At 37.2% G+C, this 20223-nt stretch overlaps 1 protein-coding gene across 1 annotated transcript in view; it reads right to left on the minus strand.

Annotated features, from left to right (window-relative positions):
* Positions 1–20223, minus strand: part of erbb4b (erb-b2 receptor tyrosine kinase 4b) — an 885828-nt gene that overhangs the window by 223647 nt on the left and 641958 nt on the right. Inside the window, exons 7-10 of the mRNA XM_030124408.1 lie at positions 18069–18210; positions 13269–13382; positions 10913–11039; positions 8077–8150 (exon numbers count right to left, since the gene is read on the minus strand). Coding sequence (XP_029980268.1) covers positions 8077–8150; positions 10913–11039; positions 13269–13382; positions 18069–18210 — 457 coding nt within the window. The remainder of the gene's footprint in view (positions 1–8076; positions 8151–10912; positions 11040–13268; positions 13383–18068; positions 18211–20223) is intronic.

Raw genomic sequence — 20223 nt, forward strand, 5'->3', positions numbered from 1 at the left:
AATTACAGAGTCAGTAGCCTTTCAGCATTCAGGTTGCCAGTTCCCACTGAGCTGCAGCTGGAACATTTCTGATCATAAATGTCTGACATTCATTCATTTCTGAACCCGCTTTATCCTCACTAGGGTCACGGGGGTCACTTGGAGCCTATCCCAGCTACATGGGGCGAAGGCGGGGTACACCCTGGACAAGTCGCCAGTTCATTGCAGGGCTGAACATATAGAGACAAACAATCACTCTCACATTCACACCTATGGGCAATTTAGACTAACCACTTAACCTATTAGTGCATGTCTTTGGATGTTTGAGGAAGCCGGAGTACCCGGAGAGAACCCACGCAGACACGGGGAGAACATGCAAACTCCACACAGAAAGGTCCCACCCCCCGTCGACTGGTGTTGGAATTGAACCCAGGACCTTCTTGCTGTGAGGCACGAGTGCTAACCACTGCCCCACCGTGTTGCCCTATGTCTGACATTACTAAACCTAAAAGGACTCTTATTATTCCCAAATACGTCGTAACAAAGTGAAAAACAAAACAAGGAGATGTATAGGAGATGATTTTGAAACATAGAGATGGATGAAAGCAGAGAAGAATTTGGAGACTGATGCTGGTAGTCTGGCGTCCATGGTTCAGCTGGGGGGGTGGGGGTGGTACGGTAGCGATCCGTGCTGCATGTACTTCGCGGCAGTAAAAGTGAAACTTAAGGCTCATTTCCCTTTCCCCTATCTCCTGAATCTTCACAAACTTTCAATTCAGTGGGCAGGATGTTGGTCCTGGCCTGTTATATATTAGACTTATGTAGAATAAGTCTGGTGATGATTTTTTTGTATGAACTTTATGGTGTGGTGGCAAGGATTAGTGGAAATGCTAGTAGTAGACGCTCATGCTGGATCTGGCAACCCCTAGTCTGGGGGGAGGAGGAGAGGATACCACGCTCGACAGTATTTTGAATGTGATCGCAGAACCAGTTTTGGCCACAATCCTACATACGCACCTTTAAGTTCAATAAATGACAGATTTTACTGAAAAAGTCACTTTTTCTTAACCCATACAGGGTGGGGAAGCAAAATTTACAATGAACATTTAGTTGTTTTTTCTCAGCAGGCACTACGTCAATTGTTTTGAAACCAAACATATATTGATGTCATAATCATACCTAACACTATTATCCATACCTTTTCAGAAACTTTTGCCCATATGAGTAATCAGGAAAGCAAACGTCAAAGAGTGTGTGATTTGCTGAATGCACTCGTCACACCAAAGGAGATTTCAAAAATAGTTGGAGTGTCCATAAAGACTGTTTATAATGTAGAGAAGAGAATGACTATGAGCAAAATTATTACGAGAAAGTCTGGAAGTGGAGGAAGCAACAAAAAACATACCAAAGCTTTTATTAAAGCTCTCAAATCCAAAATCCTAAAGGATCCAACCAAATCCATGAGAAAAATGGCAATTGAACTTGAGGTAGACAACAAGAGCGTTAGAAATGCAGTAAAATATGATTTAAAGTTAAAATCTTAAACAAGAACACCGAAACACTTGTTGACAACAGCAACAAATCCAACTTCAGCAATTTTTGGGAATCATGTTTATGGCCGCCTTCTAGCCCAGATCTAAACCCTCTGGATTCTGCTGTTTGGGGCGTTTTAGAACATGCTACCAATAGAACATCACACAGCAATGTCGACTTTCTGAAAGATACTATTAAAGAAGAATGGGAGAAGTTGTCACCCGAATATTTGAGGAACACTTGCGCAAGTTTCAGGAAGCGTGTGAAGGCAGTTATTGAGAAAGAAGGAGGACACATAGAATAAAAACATTTTCTATTATGTCAATTTTCTTGTGGCAAATAAATTGTCATGACTTTCAATAAACTAATTGGTCATACACTGTCTTTCAATCCCTGCCTCAAAATATTGTAAATTTTGCTTCCCCACCCTGTAAAAACCCAAATAGCAACTGGTGACTAAAAACATCTACTGATCTAAACTGTTTAATAACTTCTATGTTTAGGTTAATGGTGAAATGAGTGTTTAACTGATTCCTACCATAGTAGTAACTGCTTTAACCCTGATTCCTAGGTTGATGTTACTGTTTAGTAGAGCCTGTCGAGCCTGTTTTAGTTTGGAAATTTACAAATGACAATTCAGCAGTTGTGTCATGAATCACATTCAATATATTACATTTGATCAGGTTCTTCTGATTCATTGATGATTATATTTTCTTGATTATTTGGGTAATACATTTAGTTTACAGCTGCATGAATGTCCCATCTTACTTAAATTCTGGCACTTAAAGAAATGTAAAAGGCAGTTAACTGGATTTTTAGAACTGTTTTGCAGAACATCTGACTTTGATGATACTGTTTTTTTTTTTTTTTTTACTTTCTGAGATAAACAGCAGTATTTTGTGTAGACGACTTTGTTGATATTTTTGTAGACCACTGAGATAAGCAGCAGCATTTTGTGTTGAAATATATATTTTTTATCTTTGTACTTGTGGAAGTGGATTCAAAAAGCTTTGTCTTTTTATTATCTACAAGAGGATAAAAAAGTAATAAGCATGTGCTGACACAAAGTTTGCAAACTGTTCCCATTTTTATCCTGCAAAAGATCATCGATATTGACTTAAATTATCTGAAAAAGCCAAAAAGCACAAAACATCCTTGGTTTCACTTTCTACAGAACATTACCGCTCAGCAGGGTGGATGTTCACATGATTATGGTTATTGTTCTTATGGAAAACCCTTTTGCCTGAGGCTCTCTAGTGTTTAAGAAAGTAAAAAACAATTATAGACTTATAGACTCAGCTCCTTTTTTTATGGATCTGCTCCAAAGTTTAAAGGAGGTGTCCTTGGCTCATGCCTTATCCTTTTACCAAAATCCGTTTTTTTGTATAACCTTTCTGACAAAGACAAACAGGAGTGATCACATAAGCCCTATAGATACAGTAATAAATGTTTGGAATAAGAAAGTCCATCTCTTTGAAATGTATTTCTTTTTTTTTGTGCAATTTCACTGACAGTTCCTGTCATTAAATAAAGTAGATGTTTTCAAACCTTATAAGTAAAGAGATATAATTCCATCAAATATTAGCACCAGTAAGTGTGTACTCTGCAATAGTTGGTTATTTTAAGAAATAAAATACAGATGAAGTGCAGGGTCTAAAAAAATAAATTCACTACTGTTACCTTAAAGGGTGGAAAGTCGAAGAAGGATTGTTATTGTATACATACAGTCGCAGAAAAAATGATTAGACCACCCTTGTTTTCTTCAATTTCTTGTTCATTTTAATGCCTGGCGCAACTAAAGGTACATTTTTTTTGTACAAATATAATGATAACAACAAAAATAGCTCATAAGAGTGTAATTTCAGAACTGATATCTAGACATTTTCCCTGGTTTTCTTGATAATAACCAAAATCACTTCAGTTTTTATATAAATATCTATGGCATTGTACTGACAAAAACAGTGCTTTTAGACATTCCATGTTTTCCTTTCTGTCTGTTTTAGTCACATGATACACACAGGAGTTAGTACTTGATTGCATAATCATTGTTTTTGATGACTTCTGATGCTTTAATAATTTTTCCACGACTATATATGCATAGATTTCCAGTAAAATCAAAAATAGTATGCCTTTATGACAGTAATATTAAATGGTGATTTAATTTTTAAAAAAATATGATAGTTGTGTATTTTTGTTAGCACATTCACCATTGCTTTTTGTCTCTAGGAGCATAATGAGCCCCCTCTTTAAGTAGCAGTGATATACAGTCGGTTGAGTTGGCGTACTTGTCGATTGTAATGACAAAACCTCGTATGAAATGGACAGAGTTTATTTTAGTTTTTTTTTATATATGGGTATCACTGTTATGAAATGGACAGAGTTTATTTTAGTTTCTTTTATATATGGGTATCATTGTTATGAAATGGACAGAGTTTATTTTTGTTTTTGATATGTGTATTATTAATGCTTCGAAAGGGACAGAGTTTATTTTGATGTATATTACTGCTAAGAAATGGACAGTTTATTTGAATGTGTATTATTGTTCTGAAATGGACAGAGTTTATTTTAGTTGTTTTTTTATATATGTGAATTTTTATTATGAAATAGATAGAGTTTATTTTTGTTTTTGATTTGTGTATTATTGTATGAAATGGACAGAGTTTATTTTGATGTAAAATGCTGTTGCGAAGTTAACATAGTCTGTTTTTGGTAAGTATAGCATTTTTGTGTTTTGTGCTTTGTCAGAATTTAGTCTGTTATGTGTAGAATTTTTGAGTTACTTATGTTATCTGACATAGGAATTTAGGGCAGGTAAATGAAATAAACCAATATAATAAAATTAAAGAAAATAAAGAAAAGTCTACAATGGATGGGGGTCCATTTAGCCGTGCCTTAATTTTAATATTTTTAAGCTTCCTTCTCACCTTTGCGAACGGGTGGTTCTGAGCAGAAAAAAAAGGAAAGGAAAAGATCACAGAGCAGGGGTTCATGCTCATCAGAGAGCAACATCAGTGACACACCAATGCACACAGCAAATTATAGCATGAATCCACTTAGAGGGAAAGGCCACGAGCTCACAAGCAAAGGTTAAGAGAGGTTTAGTTGTGCTGATTACATTCCAGGTAACAATGCTAAGAAACCCACGTACGCTGGAGTCTGTTGGTTCATCACCCACTCTATAGGAGCGACCTGACCTGTGATGTGTCCCTAAAGATGCTGGAAATGAACAGTCAGAGCAGAAAAAAAAAAAAAAAAAATCGTAGAGGGATGGATGGGTGTGCTGGCGTGCAGAATAAGTCCTCCTACACATCTCATTTGAAAGCTGCAGCATTGCTACTGATGACCTCAGGGTCATGGAGGCAGGTTGGCTGCACGTTCTCTTGACAGCTCAGAAAGATGACAAGCTGCGCTGACACACATCCCTGACTTTGTGGTGTTTGGCCGTTGGTTTAAGTCCCCATGTCTCCAGCTATAGAAATCCATTTCCGAATGAGAAAAGAAAACAAAGCAGCCAAAGACAAACAAGAAAATCCCAAATTATTTTCTTTTATTCTTCTTTCTCTTCCTGCTTTTTGGCTGTTTGTATTTTTTTTTTCTATATTAAGGTCATTTCTAGAAATCAGAACTTGATGACTAAAACAAACGTGAGGCTGAAGACAAACACCAAAGAGAAATGGGTTCGGTCTAAGAGCGTTTTCACACAGTGTACTCAAGTCCGTATCAGAGTACGCTGGACCCCAAAATTTGCTTAATTTTATTCATTTGAATGCTAACAAGGTATGGAGGCTGGTGCACACCTAAGAAGTCTTCAGGGGACAAATGCATAGGAGCATGAGGTATGAGTGAAGAAGAAAAAAGGTATCCCGCACACTGTCCAATCAACTTGCAAAAAACTTTAATATAAGATAACTGAAATGTTGTTATCTTATATTAAAGGTGCGGGAGACTTTCGTGACCAATTTTTCATCAAATCTGTAAAACCTCAGTCATATCCTAAGTATGATGAATCTGTAAGTCTTTCTGTGATTACTCACCTGAATCTCTTGCATTACGGTGAACATTTTCGAAGTGCCATCCACCATAAACAAACTGTATGTTTACAAATAAGCTGGGAGGTAACTCGGGCATCTTCGGAATTTTGTCGCGATGTGCATTGTGGGAAATGAAGGCTCATGCAGCCACCTGACAGCGGCAGCTGCTAAAGACACGATGCGGAAATGGCAGGAGCTCCCTTCCCTCTATGCATATTCCTCCAGCTGTTTCCACGTTTTAGACGTTTCCGCATGTTTGTTTCATCCACATAATATCATATGGTCGTGCTGTCGCTGCCGCTGCAGGTGGCTGCGCAAACATCCCTTTCCCACAATGCATGTCGCGACAGAATTCTGAAGATGCCCGAGTTACCTCCTGGCTCTGGATGTAAACACATGTTTTGTTTATGGTGGATGGCATTAAGAAATTGTTCACCGTAATGCACGAGATTCAGGTGAGTAATCACAGAAAGACTTACAGATTCATGATACTTAGGATATGACTGAGGTTTTACAGATTTGATGAAACATTGGTCACGAAAGTCTCCCGCACCTTTAAAGTTTTTTGCAAGTTGATTGGACAAGGTGCGGGATAACTTTTTTCTTCTTATCCATGTGAATGCAACTGTTCCGTGCTCGAGTACCGTATCGGAGTCCAGTTGAGAAGGTAGTCCTGGGTATGGACTGCATGGACTCCAGCACGGTACATTGCCATGTGAATGCGATCCGTGCCCGGGACCGGAAGTGACCTAATCACCACTCCAGAAGTGGGTTAATCACCATGAGAACATCGACGGTGCTCCTGTTGTCTCTTGAAAAATCTTCGGATCTGCGCGCCACGGACTCGCCTTATCAACTGAACCACTCAGTGATTCATCAAGGACAACGAAGGTCGCTCTTCTTCTCTTTGCCTCAAACAGGCTAACAGATAGGTAAGGGTTTGTCTTCTTCTGACTTCCGTATTTGTTAGATAGCGACAGAATTCCTTCCACACCGCCACCTACTGTTTCAGCCCTGTAACACCCACTCGTACTCGGGCACTGGCTGCAGTAGGCACTAGAGGATGCAACATCTCCGGGAAAGGAGTGAACGTATCCAACAGAGGCGATTTCTCAAAGACTGCAAGGGAAGCTCGGCTTCCCCTAAAATTACGAAAATTAAATGGTCAAATATGTACGGTTGTGTTGACATTTCATTGACTACAAATGTGTTAGAACACATTCATCTCTCAGACGAGTTCGTTCAGAATCAGCTTTATCATAAACCAACAGACTCAATGTTGTTCACTTCTCATACATTCCCGTTGCGCTGTTTTCTCATTCGATCTCTGCTCAGTGCATTTGTCCGTAGACGCTCAGCATCCATGCACTTCAATGGGACTGAGTGGAACAGTTTTTTTCATTGCCTCAAAACTGGACGGTAATTGGATAAATGCCATGATGTTGTCCTGTCCCCAGACACTCGGCATCTCCGGGGGTGAATGGAGCTGTGGGCGGAGCTCGGATGGGCTGGACGCTGGGCTTCCACGTGCTGATTGGAGGATCAGTCGAAAGGCTGAATCCCATTTGATTGACAGCTATTTTGAGATCTACTCCTTCACTGACAGAGTTCAGTTTAATACTGTCGCACATTCTGCTGTGAAATTGAGAGAGAAACCACTATTAAATTACTTGTTCATTTCTTGCACTGTGAATAAAACACACTCGTTTTACTTCCTTGTTTCAATTTAACATAATTTCAATGTTTTCTTGTTTACTTGGTACGATAAGGTCACTGACCATTTTCTTAAAAAGGAACGGAGGGCCAAATTTATGTTTAAATAACTTGACTCTTTTTTTTTTTATGTAAGCCGACAATGAGCTTCCCCTCTCTGAAAAACGAGCAGCCACCTCTGGTATCCAAGTACGGTACGGACTGTATGAAAACGCCCTAAATCTCTTCTTCCCTTCAAGGAATAGGAAGCGAACACTCTTCTGACTCTCTGAATCTCCGCCATAATTCAAAGATGTCACAAACAATATTTCAACAGTAATTTTTCCTCATTTCATGAAGCATTGTCACATTGGAGATACAAGGTTTCTTTCTGACGGCACTGTCAAACGTCTAGGCGAGAAGGATGACAGTGTACATCCAGCTCAGAGGTGGTGGTGGCATAGGGGAGCTGGAGGATTAACGATGCGCACCACATGTTCTGGATCTTTTCTTCATGGTGCGTGAAGGGAGTGCTGGGACTGAGGGACTCAAGGCTAGGGACTCCCCAAGGGACCGGCAGCAAAGAGATGCAGGAGATTGAAAGACTCATACGATATTCATCTTATGCTGCAATGTCTGTCCTTGGTGTGGACAGTCTCAGGGGGACGGGGGGTGAGGGAGACTTAAGCAAACACAAAGACACACACGAGCACAATAACATGTATGCACATTATATAGAAGGTTGTCAAATATGTAGGATCTAGTACACCTTATTTACTTATTCATCTGCTTATGCACAGAAATGTGGGTTTTACAAACTCAAAAACTGTCTATGACTCACCTGTGATCTCACGAACAGTGCGAAATACATTCAGTTTTTCTGGGTCCAAAGCCTCAATGTTATGATAGACGTCCCTGTGGATGATAATAGGAAGATTAGCACGACATACAAAAATAGAAAAAAAAAAAAAGGAATTTATCATGCAGAGATAAGCAGCAAGCAAAAGGGGCTTTTAATCTCAGCAATTAGAAATGAGCTGTGCGCACCCTAACATGGTAAATTGCAGTTTATTGTATATAGAATACCAAATCAGGTCAGTAAAGCATCTGATCTGTGCGTCACATACCAAATGCTTTTTTTTTACGTCAATAAACTAAAATTGTCACAATACTTTAGATCAGGGGTCTCAAACATGCGGCCCAGGGGCCAAATGTGGCCCGTGGGATGAATTTGAAAAATGTTAAAATTCCCAACAATTATTTAAGGAGAAGGGGTGGGAGTTTATACGTTATGCTTCTTCTCAGTCCTTTTTGAATATGTATTATATGTCTTATGTCTTATTTTTAAGTGTTTTGTTTATTTATTTTCTTCTATGTTGACATTCATATTCGAAATAAATACATCAATCAATCAATCAATCAATCAATCCACAGTCAAGTCTGTCAAACTCATTTTAGTTCAGGTTCCGCATACAGACCAATTTGATCTCAAGTAAAATAATAATAACAAAATAAAAAATAATGACTCCATAATTTCATCTCAGTTTTATGTGAAAAAAAAAAATTCCATTATGCCAAAAAATAACATACAATTATGAAAATATTTACATTTACAAACTATCCTGTAACAATAAAATATGAATAACCTGAACAAATATGAACAACCTGAAATGTCTAAAGAACATTAAGCACAATTTTAACTATTTTTTGCCTGTTACTAAGTGTTTAGTGTCTTTGTACATCAGCTAAAATTTACTTACGGGGTCAAATGAGTGGCCATTTTTGTCAAAAAAAAAAGAGTTGTAAGAAATGCATAGAACTGTGTTGAAATAATGCTAATACATTTGTGCACAGACTACTGATATTATTTGACAGTGGAAGCTATATTTTCAGAAATATTGGATTTGGAATAGCACGTGTATGTGAAAACTTTTGCTGGTGGACGGACGTGACATTACCCATGATGATCTGGTCAGTACCAGTACTTTATTAGTAATAAACTTATATACTTACTGTTGCTAATTCTCCTCTTATTCATAAATGTTAGTATTGTGGATCTAAAACAATAACAGCTGACACAAAAACACAAAATGTGGCAGTGGACAGATGTGACATGGTTGTTCCAGATCCCATCATACTGATGCTCGGCAGCCATGTCACCGTTTCCACAAATGATCCCTGTGCAAAAACTAGGATCAGAATTATTTATTGTATAGTTTATCATCATACTAAAGAGTAAATAACAATATAGAATTGTTATTTCTTTATAAAAATGCTTATTATTAGAAAACTGTTGATTTGAAAAGTGACGTGACATTTTTAATGTATGTATTGGCGTAACATAAGCAGGATGGATCAGCACCATACTCCATATTGCAACCTATAAAAATAAAACATGTGATATGTAGGATAGAATCTTGTAAGAAAAATTGGGGAATCTAAAAGAACAGAATATTTGTTTTTCAGGTAAATTCAGTTAAAATATAACTTGTCCATTTGTGACATGAAAATATAGCATTAACTGTGATAAAATTGGACATTTTTGACCTGAAAACATAGTTCATATGACCATCAACATGTTGCAACAGAACTGAAATCCTGTAAATTTGCATAACTTGCATTTACCAACACAAAGTTCCTTTGGGGATTCACTTAGATTGATTTCTTATGCACAAAGACATAAATAAGACCTCTAAGCAAATTTTAGCCGAGATCCGATCCATAATGTTCATGTATAAATGATAAGTTGAGGCATAATATTGTTAAAACTACAATTATTTTTCTTAAGAAATTTCAGTTTTTTTCAGGTTATTCACATCTGTTTTGTTTGGGTAGCTTATAAAACTAAGTATTTTCATAATTTCATGGGGTTTTTTTTTTTGCACTAAAACAAAGACAAATATTTGGAGGTGTCATTATTTATAGGTTATTATGCTTTTATTTTACTGGTCCGGCCCACCTGAGATCAAATTAGGCTGAGTGTGGACCCTGAAAGAATATGAGTGTGAGACTCCTGCTTTAGATCTTGTAAGCCCTCATAACCATAAATCTATCTGCCCATTCTTAAATGTGTTTATATTGTCTTCTTTGGCAACACTCCCAACAAATTCCACTCATACTCCAACACATTCCATTATTATATGTAAGTACACAGACACTCTTCTCCCTCTAAAGCCACTTTCAGTGCATGAATGCCACTTGTCCCTATTGGCACAAACAATTTTCATATTTGGTCCAACAATTAACATCATTCTCAAACTTTTTAAAACTCAGGCTTTTAGCTGTGGCGATTCTACTACTTTAACAGCAAATGATTCCAGTCTCAGTGTTAAGTAATACAGACCAAAAAAAAAAAAAAGCCTGCTTAGAGGTGTAGAAAATATTGCTTAAAAATACTACAGTGCACTCTGCATCTGAAAATGCTGAAATTCTCATTGTGCTCATGAAATGCAGACCGTCTGGACCGATTACATTCATTAAAATCAAATTCCAATAAAATCCCTATTTATGTTTATAGCTATTAAAGTAAAAAGTTTCTTCATTTCCTTTAAAGAAAGTCCAACTTCTATTCCTCTTGTAAGTCACATTGAATTTAATTTCATTTTGTCAGCTTAGTACATCATATTACTTCCTCTTGCATCATATTGAAAATCTGAACATTCTCTGAACGCTCTCACCCTTTGATACCAGTGATGAGGAAAACCAGGTTGCCATTGATTTTTGTACAGTTGACAAACTTGTCGATGTTGCTGGAGTCCACGGTCTGAGCTGTCTGGAGACTGGCTGTCCCTATACCATCACACGCTGAAACGCAGAGCAAAACAGTAAAACACATTAATTTCAGGCATTGCGTAAAATAAATATGCATATATATGTGTGTGTTTGATATGTAAATAAACAAATGTGTGTCAGCTGTATCTGATTATGGAATATGTAGCTTCTAGCTCTGTTAAAGCTCTGTTAAAAAACACAAATTACTTTATTCACTACTGGTTTTTTAGACATATTATTAGAACAAAAAAAAAAAACATCCATCTTGAAAAATTGTTTTGTATGATTATTAAATCTGTAACGGTATACAAAATTTTTGGTTCGGTACGTTTTCAGTTTTGAAAGCCACGGTTCGTTTTTTTTTTTTTTTTTGGTTCGGTACGGGAAGAAAGAAAACCCCTCAAAATGTCTTTAATGCATTTATTATTAATTTTTAAACATTTTTCCCCCCAATTTTTGGAGACAATAGAATATAGACAAACAGGAGTAATATAATTCTGCTGCTATAAATCAAATAGAAAATGAAATAAATAAAATATTACTAAATGTATTTTAAACATTAATATTGCATTTTCCCTGAAAGGTAGTTTTGAGCAAACAACAAATATCTAATCACAGTTCTGTCAGTTCACATTATGCATAAAAATAACAACAACAACAAAAAAAATTCCACGTGAAGTGCAACATTAAGAAGAGGACAAACTCGTATTCTCTTTTAAAAAAAACTGAAGAGCAACATTGACAACAAAACTAACCTAATTATTTATTTTAGGACAGCTAACAAACTGGCCACTAGGGATGGGAATCGATAAGAATTTAACACTTAACAGACAGACAGAAAGAGCTGGCATAAGTGTTTGAGCACTACTGTGCGCAGGCGGCAAACAACGTTCGTCTTATCAATGTCTCTTTCACCTGAACCCGAACTGATCCCAAACTGGACTGTAATGATGGCGGAGGGTCTTCAATCTCTTCCTTCCAGGTTGACATCATAATTTTTGTTTTTATTTTTTACCTTATGGCAGCTGCTATTTCGTATTTCAGGTCAATGTGTGCTCCTTCAATATGTCTGTGTGGAACTTGCGCAGATTTAAAGGTGCTGGAAACTTTCGTGACCAATTTTTCATCAAATCTGTCAAACCTCAGTCATAGCCTCAGTATCATGAATCTGTAAGTCTTTTTGTGATTACTCACCTGAATCTCTTGCATTACGGTGAACAATTTCGAAGTGCCATCCACCATAAACAAACCATTTGTTTACATTCAGAGCCGGGAGGTAACTTGGGCATCTTCGAAATTTGGTCGCGATGTGCATTGTGGGAAATGGAGTTTTGCGCAGCCGCCTGACAGGAGCAGCTGCTAAAGACACGACACGGAAACGGCAGGAGCTCCCTTCCCTCTATGCATATTCCTTCAGCCGTTTCCGCGTTGTGTTTGTTTCATCCATATAATATCATATGGTTGCGCTGCTGCTGTCAGGTGGCTGCGCGAACCTCCCTTTCCCGCAATGCAAGTCGCTACCAAATTCCGAAGATGCCCGAGTTACCTCCCGACTCTGTGAACACACGGTTTGTTTATGGTGGATGGCACTATGAAACTGTTCACCATGATGCAAGAGATTCAGGTGAGTAATCAGAGACTTACAGATTCATGATACTTAGGCTATGACTGAGGTTTGACAGATTTGATGAAAAACTGGTCACGAAAGTCTCCCGCACCTTTAACATTCCGCATCGAACGACATCTTTCATTCCTTTTTCTTTTTCTCAACACACTGTGCCATTTTAGCACAGCTTAGAACTGAACCAAACGGGTGCGTACTGAAACGGTTCGGTTTGGTATGTGTACCGTTACAGGCCTAATGATTATATTTTATGTTATTTGCATTGACTAGTTGTGAAGATTATTGTAAGAACTCCAGGAAGAATAGCTGTAGCTATGGTGCAGCTAATGGGGATCCTAAATAAAGAAAGAAAGATAGCTTTGGGTTTATTTCATTGCTTTCAAACACAGCTACTTACTTAGCTGCTATTGCACATATTGTCAAGACTTAGTCCCTGTGCTGTCATAAAAATGTCAAGTAAATTTCGAGCCAGCTGGTGCATTATGTAAAAGCACAGAGGCCATTGACGAATTTGTGCATCTTAAATGCAATGAAATGATTCAGATTGCTTGTTTTCATTGCTACACATATGCTTTATTAATTATTAATGTGGTTTTATACTAATACTTTTGTTCAATGGTATTTATGTAATAGTTTACCTTTTGGGCAGATGTCAGTACAAGGAATGCACATCTTAATGCGGTTTTCCTCCACCTCCATCTTGTTACTAGGGCACGCTCTCACACAGGAGCTCTGGTCCACCACGAAGTTATCTGGAAAACATGATTATTGTTATTAACTGTAAATGTCAAAATGCAGATGGATGCTGTTTATCACAAGAGTCAACACCAAGTGGTGCTTGGTGTGGGCAGTAGGGAAAAGAAGTTGCTTTAATTCATTCAGCTGAAGAGCGTGGGGTGTCTATGATTAGTTGCAGGGATGGTGACAGAGGACAGAGGAGTTATGCTGAGATTGAAAGAAAAAAAAAAAAAAGGTACAAGGAAGAATGGCAGTCATTAAACCTTTATAGGGCACTCAGAAATACTCTGAAATTCAAAATTTCAACCTCAGTGTGTTATTGGAGGACCTAAAAAGACTTTATTACTTTTGTGAAATTTTTCAACATTCTTTATTGTTAAGCAGAAAATCAAAGTCAGTGAAGTTTCCATATTTGGTTCCTGTATTTTTAGACCATTAGAACATCACTATCACTTTTAGAACATTATAATAACATAAGTGCTGATCCAGACACCTGTCAACATACACATTATCCCTTTGAACATCATTACTTCACGGTGCCTAAAAAAGCAGTTACACTCATTGTTTGTTTGTTTGTTTGTTTATATATATATTTTGAATATATAACATTAAAACCAAACAACAAAAAGATCCATGCAGAGGTGGCCTTTCCAGACCCTGTACATCACATTGGACCTGAGACTGTTGACTCAGTGTCCTCACTGTAACTGTTGCTGTCACTGTCCTTTAATGTATGCAGAAATTACCAAAAATAGTCACTTGCCCGATAAAAGGTTAAGAACAGATGAACACAGATCTTATTCCTATTGTTTTGTGGATTATGTAGACCAGTGTTTCTCAACGGGGATGATGCCACCCCCCAGGGGCCATTGGGACACTGTTGGGGGGCGTTTGTAATGAGAAAACTGAGAAGGGGGTGCTAAGACCAAAATGGGGGGCTTTAGTCTGTATAAGTATCAATATTGAGCTGCATGTTATGTCAATGGCAAATTTTCGTGCCCTCACCCCCCTCCCGCGGTCTTTGGGTCAGTCTTTGGTCAGTCTTTGGTCGGTCTTCCGTCGCTCTTCCGTTGCTTTTTGGCCGCTTTTCAGTCGCTTTTCGGTCGGTCTTCAGTGGTATTGTCCATCCTATGCTTTCCTACACACTCTAGTGAATTTTGGTCTTTAGTCGGTCTTTAGTCGGTCTTCGGTCAGTCTTCAGTCAGTCTTCAGTCAGTCTTCGGTCGCTCTTCGGTCGCTCTTTAGTGGTATCGTTCATCCTATGCTTTCCTAAATGCTCTAGTGAATCTTGGTCTTCAGTCGGTCTTCAGTCCGTCTTCAGTCAGTCTTCGGTCGCTCTTCGGTGGTATCGTCCATCCTATGCTTTCCTACATGTTCTAGTGAATTTTGGTTTTCAGTGGGTCTTCAGTCCGTCTTCAGTCAGTGTTCGGTCAGTCTTCAGTCGGTCTTTGGTCAGTCTTCCGCTAGTTTTCTGTGGTATCGTCTGTCCTGAGCTTCTCTACATGCTCTAGTGAATTTTGGTTTTCAGTAGGTCTTCGGTTGGTCTTCAGTCTGACTTTGGTCGGTCTTCAGTCAATCTTCGGTCAGTCTTCGGTCGGTCTTTGGTCGGTCTTTAGTCTGTCTTCTGCTGGTTTTCAGTGGTATCATCTGTCCTGTGCTTTCCCACATGCTCTAGTGAATTTTGGTCTTCAGTCGGTCTTCGGTCGGTCTTCGGTCGGTCTTCGGTTGTATCGTCCATCCTATGCTTTCCTACATGCTCTAGTGAATTTTGGTGACACTCATATTATGGCCTGAAAGGCTTTTAAGGTCAATACACAACATTTTTACTAGGGCTGCCTTTTTCTGCCTGATTGGTCTATCATTTCCACTGCTAAAGTTTACATCTTTTCCCCCAAGAGTGATGGTTCTTGGTCAAGCTTGAACATTGAATGATGAGAGTCATAATAATTGGACTGATTGTGCAACATTCTACTTTGCCAAGGTTACAGTATGTCCCACAGCAGAGTAATACACACTTTAATAGGAACGCAGCACAATCCTAGACTGACTGTTAATGGGAAACTATAGGCTACATATCCATAGATGCAAACACATACAGGGCAGGGGAAGACACACATGTCTTTTGGGTAGAGTGGTACACAGGTAAAAATGAAAGGTGATAGGAGATTTGAGGTGTAATAAAATACCCTTTGGCTTAGCTGCTGCTATTCATGACAAAACTACATGAAAACAAAGCACTGGGGAGCGGTGGTTGCATTTTAATTGCAAATAAGACATTTCAGGAACTTGCCTATATATATCTAGATCACTGGTTCCCGAACTTTTACAACACAAGACCTAATAAACATCCATTTTATGTCTCCTTGTGGCCTAAATTTCCAAAAAAATATGTCATGAATTTCCATAATGTCCACATTTTAGCAGACTCATCCACTGTCAAAACAACTGATTAAAATTCACTTTGTTGGACAGTCAATCACAGATGTAAGGACGCTGAAAATTTCATCTGACACTGATAAGTAATGTTAGCAGCAACACACTGTTACCAACTCAAATACTAATGCACACAAACACAAGACTGACTTTTTTCTTTTCTTTCTTTTTCTTTTTACATTATTTTTATCTTGTTGCATCTTTTCCATGACTTTTGTTTTTGTTTTGTTTTTTTTTTACATCTGTTATCTTTATCTTTCTTTTTATTGTGTATTTTATATCATTTTTGTCTTGTGTGTTATAAGTCTTGATCTTATTTATAAAGCCCTTAAAGGAGTGATATTTTGCTTCTTTTTTTTTTAAATGGAATTATGCATTTTCAAACATTTTCCTGTGGTCTACATAAACTGTAAATGCTATGCTTGGGTCTGAATTCTTCATTAATTCAACTCCACAGGTCCATCTTTAATGCTATGTTTGAGTAATGACACCAGAAAGGTTGTTTTGAGCGCTGGCCCTTTAAATGCAAATGAGCAACTTCACACCCCACCCCCTCCAGACCTTGCTTTGTGTCCTGTTCAACCACTTGTGTTCGTTAATACAACCAACTGAACATTTTAGGTAATCGGCTCGAAATTTGCCCATATTTTCAGTTTTTTTTCTATAACCGCTGCTGCTGATAAAAAATTATGGCGTACTCTGAGAAATGTTCGTCAGAAGTCTTGACCTTATATGTGCAAAAGTCATGACGTAACTAGTTAAAAAATGTAGAAAAATTAAGCAGGTATTGAAACAGGTTGTAGAAATCCATTCGATTTTTGCCGGAATTAATATAAAGAAAGCTTTGCAGCACCTGGAGGGTTCAAATTCAAACTTTTTGCACTATTAGGGTCCAAATACACAAATAAATGAATCAAAGACTAATAAAAGTGAGTTTAGCAAAATATGACCCCTTTAAGTGTGCACTCATTTTAACTCTTTCATGCATGAATTATTATCTTAAACAAGATTTTTTTCCTGAGTGTTTTTTTTCCTCTTTAAGCATGAAAAAAACATGCCAAAAGAAAATTTTGTTCTGAACCTATTTTTCATGGAGCCGCAAAAATGTCCGCTCACCTGGACACCATGTGTTTAATATTTGAAGCAAATAAACATGTATTTACTGATATATTGTGTGAAAACTATGAAACTATGACTTATTGTAGGTAATTCATTTCTCAGACAGGGGTAGTTGTTTGCTTACTTGCTTTACTAGCTTGTCTGTTAAATGAATTACCTACAATAATTATATGCGGAAGACAGTATGAACCTTTACCAGACATTTTTAATGCTACTAATCTGAAGTTTTCTAACATTTTAACATGCTAACACCAGTCATTACTCACTTAAAAAAAAAACAAAAACAAAAAAAATTTGTTTAACCTTTAGCCCTATCAGCCCGTGGGCTAAAAAATTATATTAATATTCATCTACTATAAAAATATAATAAATCAGGAGAATGGATGTTTTTTTCAACTTTTCCTCAAAGTTTAGACCCTAATGTTACTAAAAGTACATCAAAAGTGTATTTTAGTGCAAACTTTAATGTTCAAACATGATTTTTAATCTTTGTGGGGTGAAATATACGCTATTAAAAATCTCAAACACAAACAATTGATTTATGCATATCATCGTCAATCCAGCCGGAAAAAAAACAGGCGAGGATAAAAAATTCTAATTTCTCTTTTAGTTTTTTACAGTTTACTCAGGCATAGTAATAGATACAATATTTTAGACAATGGGAATAGATTCTGTGAGGTCTCTAAATGTCCATAGACAACAAGAACATCCATATGAACCTTATTATTGTGACGTAATTCTTCATTTACTTTGGGTATGTCTTTTTAGGCGTTTTCCCCCTGAAAATATGGTCAGGGTTAAACAGGTTTAAAAAAACTGTTAATTACAGACTTATAACAATAACAAGCACTTGATTTACACTTAAACATGTTACTCTAGATCAGGTTTATCAAGAACAGCAAAGTTACAGTAATGGGATGAATTGCAGTATATGAGATGATGCATAAGTGTCTACTGTGTTGGCTGATACGCAACTAAAACAACAAAATCCATGAATATATGAGAACAACTGTAGAATAGCTGTCCACTGTAGTGACCACTATATATGAAAGGGTTAATTAGTAAAGTAAAATCCCATTATAACACTATTGCAACCCCAATAAATACAGATCTGCGACCCATTGTAAGAGGCAGGTCTTGATACTTACGTGGACACTTTTTGACACAGAAGGCTCCGTAGGTGTATTTCGCTCCTGGGTTGTGTTCCAGTTGAAAACTCGTTGGATTGTAAACGAACGGCTGGGGGCACTGGGTCACACATGCCCCACTGTCATTAAAGCTGGTACAGGCCTACAAACACAAAACACACACAGTATTTACGTACATTTATTTTGCTTAAAGGGCTATTTTACCCTGATCTCAAATCAGGTCACCTCACCCCTTGAGGTACTGTGACACGTGATGCTGATGTGGTGTATTGTACCTGTATCTGAGCGTCGAGTGCTGTTGCAGACATTTGCGTCCACTGATTGCCTTTAACTAATTACAACTAAGACAAAATTACTGGAATATGCAATGGCTTGGACATGTCACAAACTGTCACATATTAGTGCAACATGTTAATAAGATAAAGATGAATATATGTGAAAATTAGGGCTGTCAAAATGAACGTGTTAACGTGGATTCATCTATCATCATGATTAATCTGATTAAAAATTTTAATGCAATTAACCCATCTGCAGCAGAGGATGACTCTGAATGTCTCTGGTAACGCATTTCAGCCATTTTGTCCAAATAGAGTTGTCTTCTGTTATTCACAATTATACAACACCACAGGTGTCAAACATGCGGCCCGGGGGCCAAAACTGGCCCGCCAAAGGGTCCAATTTGGCCCCTGGGATGAATTTGGGAAATGCAGAAATTACACTGACGATATTAACAATCAATAATGTTAGAATCATTTTAGGTCATTTCAATCTCAAGTGGGTCAGAGCAGTAAAATACTATAATAATAACCTAGAAATAATGAAAACTACAATTTTTTTCTCTTTGTTGTAGTGTAAAAAAAATAAAATTACGCAAAATGTTAACATTTACAGACTAGCCTTGTCCAAAAAATGTGAATAACCTGAAATTTCTTAAGAGAAGTATGTGGAATTTTAAAAAATATTCTCCCTGTTATTAAATGTCTTGTGTATTTGTAAGTTCTGATCTGTAAGTTGTGATGCATATGTATAAATGATAATATTGTTAAAACTGCACAGATTTTTCTTAAGAATTTTCAGGTTCATATTTGTTCATGTTATGTTCAACATGTAAACATTGTCATTACGGAATTTTACTTTTTTCACTCAAAAACAGAGAAAAAAACTTTGGAGCTGACATTATTTATAAGTTCTTATCCTATTATTTATATTATTTTACTGGTCCGGCCCACTTTAGATCATATTAGGCTGAATGTGGCCCCTGAACTAAAATGAGTTTGACATCCCTGTCCTACACGGTACTCAAGCAAATTTCATCTTCCGTACTGCCGAACTTCTGTCAGTCAGTATTCTCTAAAATATCATGGACCACATGTTTGAATAATCTACGACCTGAACTTCAATCAACATCTTTTTTTATTATAATTTAAAAAGCATCTGAAAAGGACTTTAATTTATCAAAAAACGCCAGGCTGTACATCATTTAATTTGTATTTCTATTATTTTACTTTAGATTATTATCTCAGTTATATCGTATTTTTAATTTTTTTTCTGTGTGTATTGTTTATTTCCAGGGAGGTATTTACATAAGCCTTTCTTGGCTTCTTTCCACTCCTGCACAATGGTGTTTCTTGCATCAAAATTGTTTTTTAAATTTTTCTCTTGCTGTTTATGATGTGCAAGATAAATCAAATAAAAAAAAGAAAGTAAAATAAAAGAGTTAGCATCACGCATGAACAAATGGGCTGTTGATCTGGTAGTGACAGGCAGCAGAACCAACCCATAAAGATGGAAGACGCTAAACAGCACACGTTGGTCCTCTGGATGGAAATATGAAGACAAAAAAACCAAGAGGGAACTATTCTTTCAAGTTGTTTTGTTTCACGTTGTTTGGTTGAAACTGTTGAAGGTGTTTAATAATACCCTACACATGGAAATAGCATTGTTATTAAAATCTGGCATATTTACAGCTGCAATTGTTGTAGATGTTCATTAATATGCACTGTGCCTAATAAATAAATAAAAATAAGTAAACATGTTAAGTCAGTGGTTCCCAACCTTTTTTGGCTCGTGACCCCATTTTAACATTACAAATTTCTGGCGACCTCAAACATTCAAAACAGAGATATTTTTTGCTTAAATTATTATTTTTTTCATC

Source organism: Sphaeramia orbicularis, chromosome 21 (assembly GCF_902148855.1).
Source record: "Sphaeramia orbicularis chromosome 21, fSphaOr1.1, whole genome shotgun sequence".
In the NCBI taxonomy this organism is placed as follows: domain Eukaryota; kingdom Metazoa; phylum Chordata; class Actinopteri; order Kurtiformes; family Apogonidae; genus Sphaeramia; species Sphaeramia orbicularis.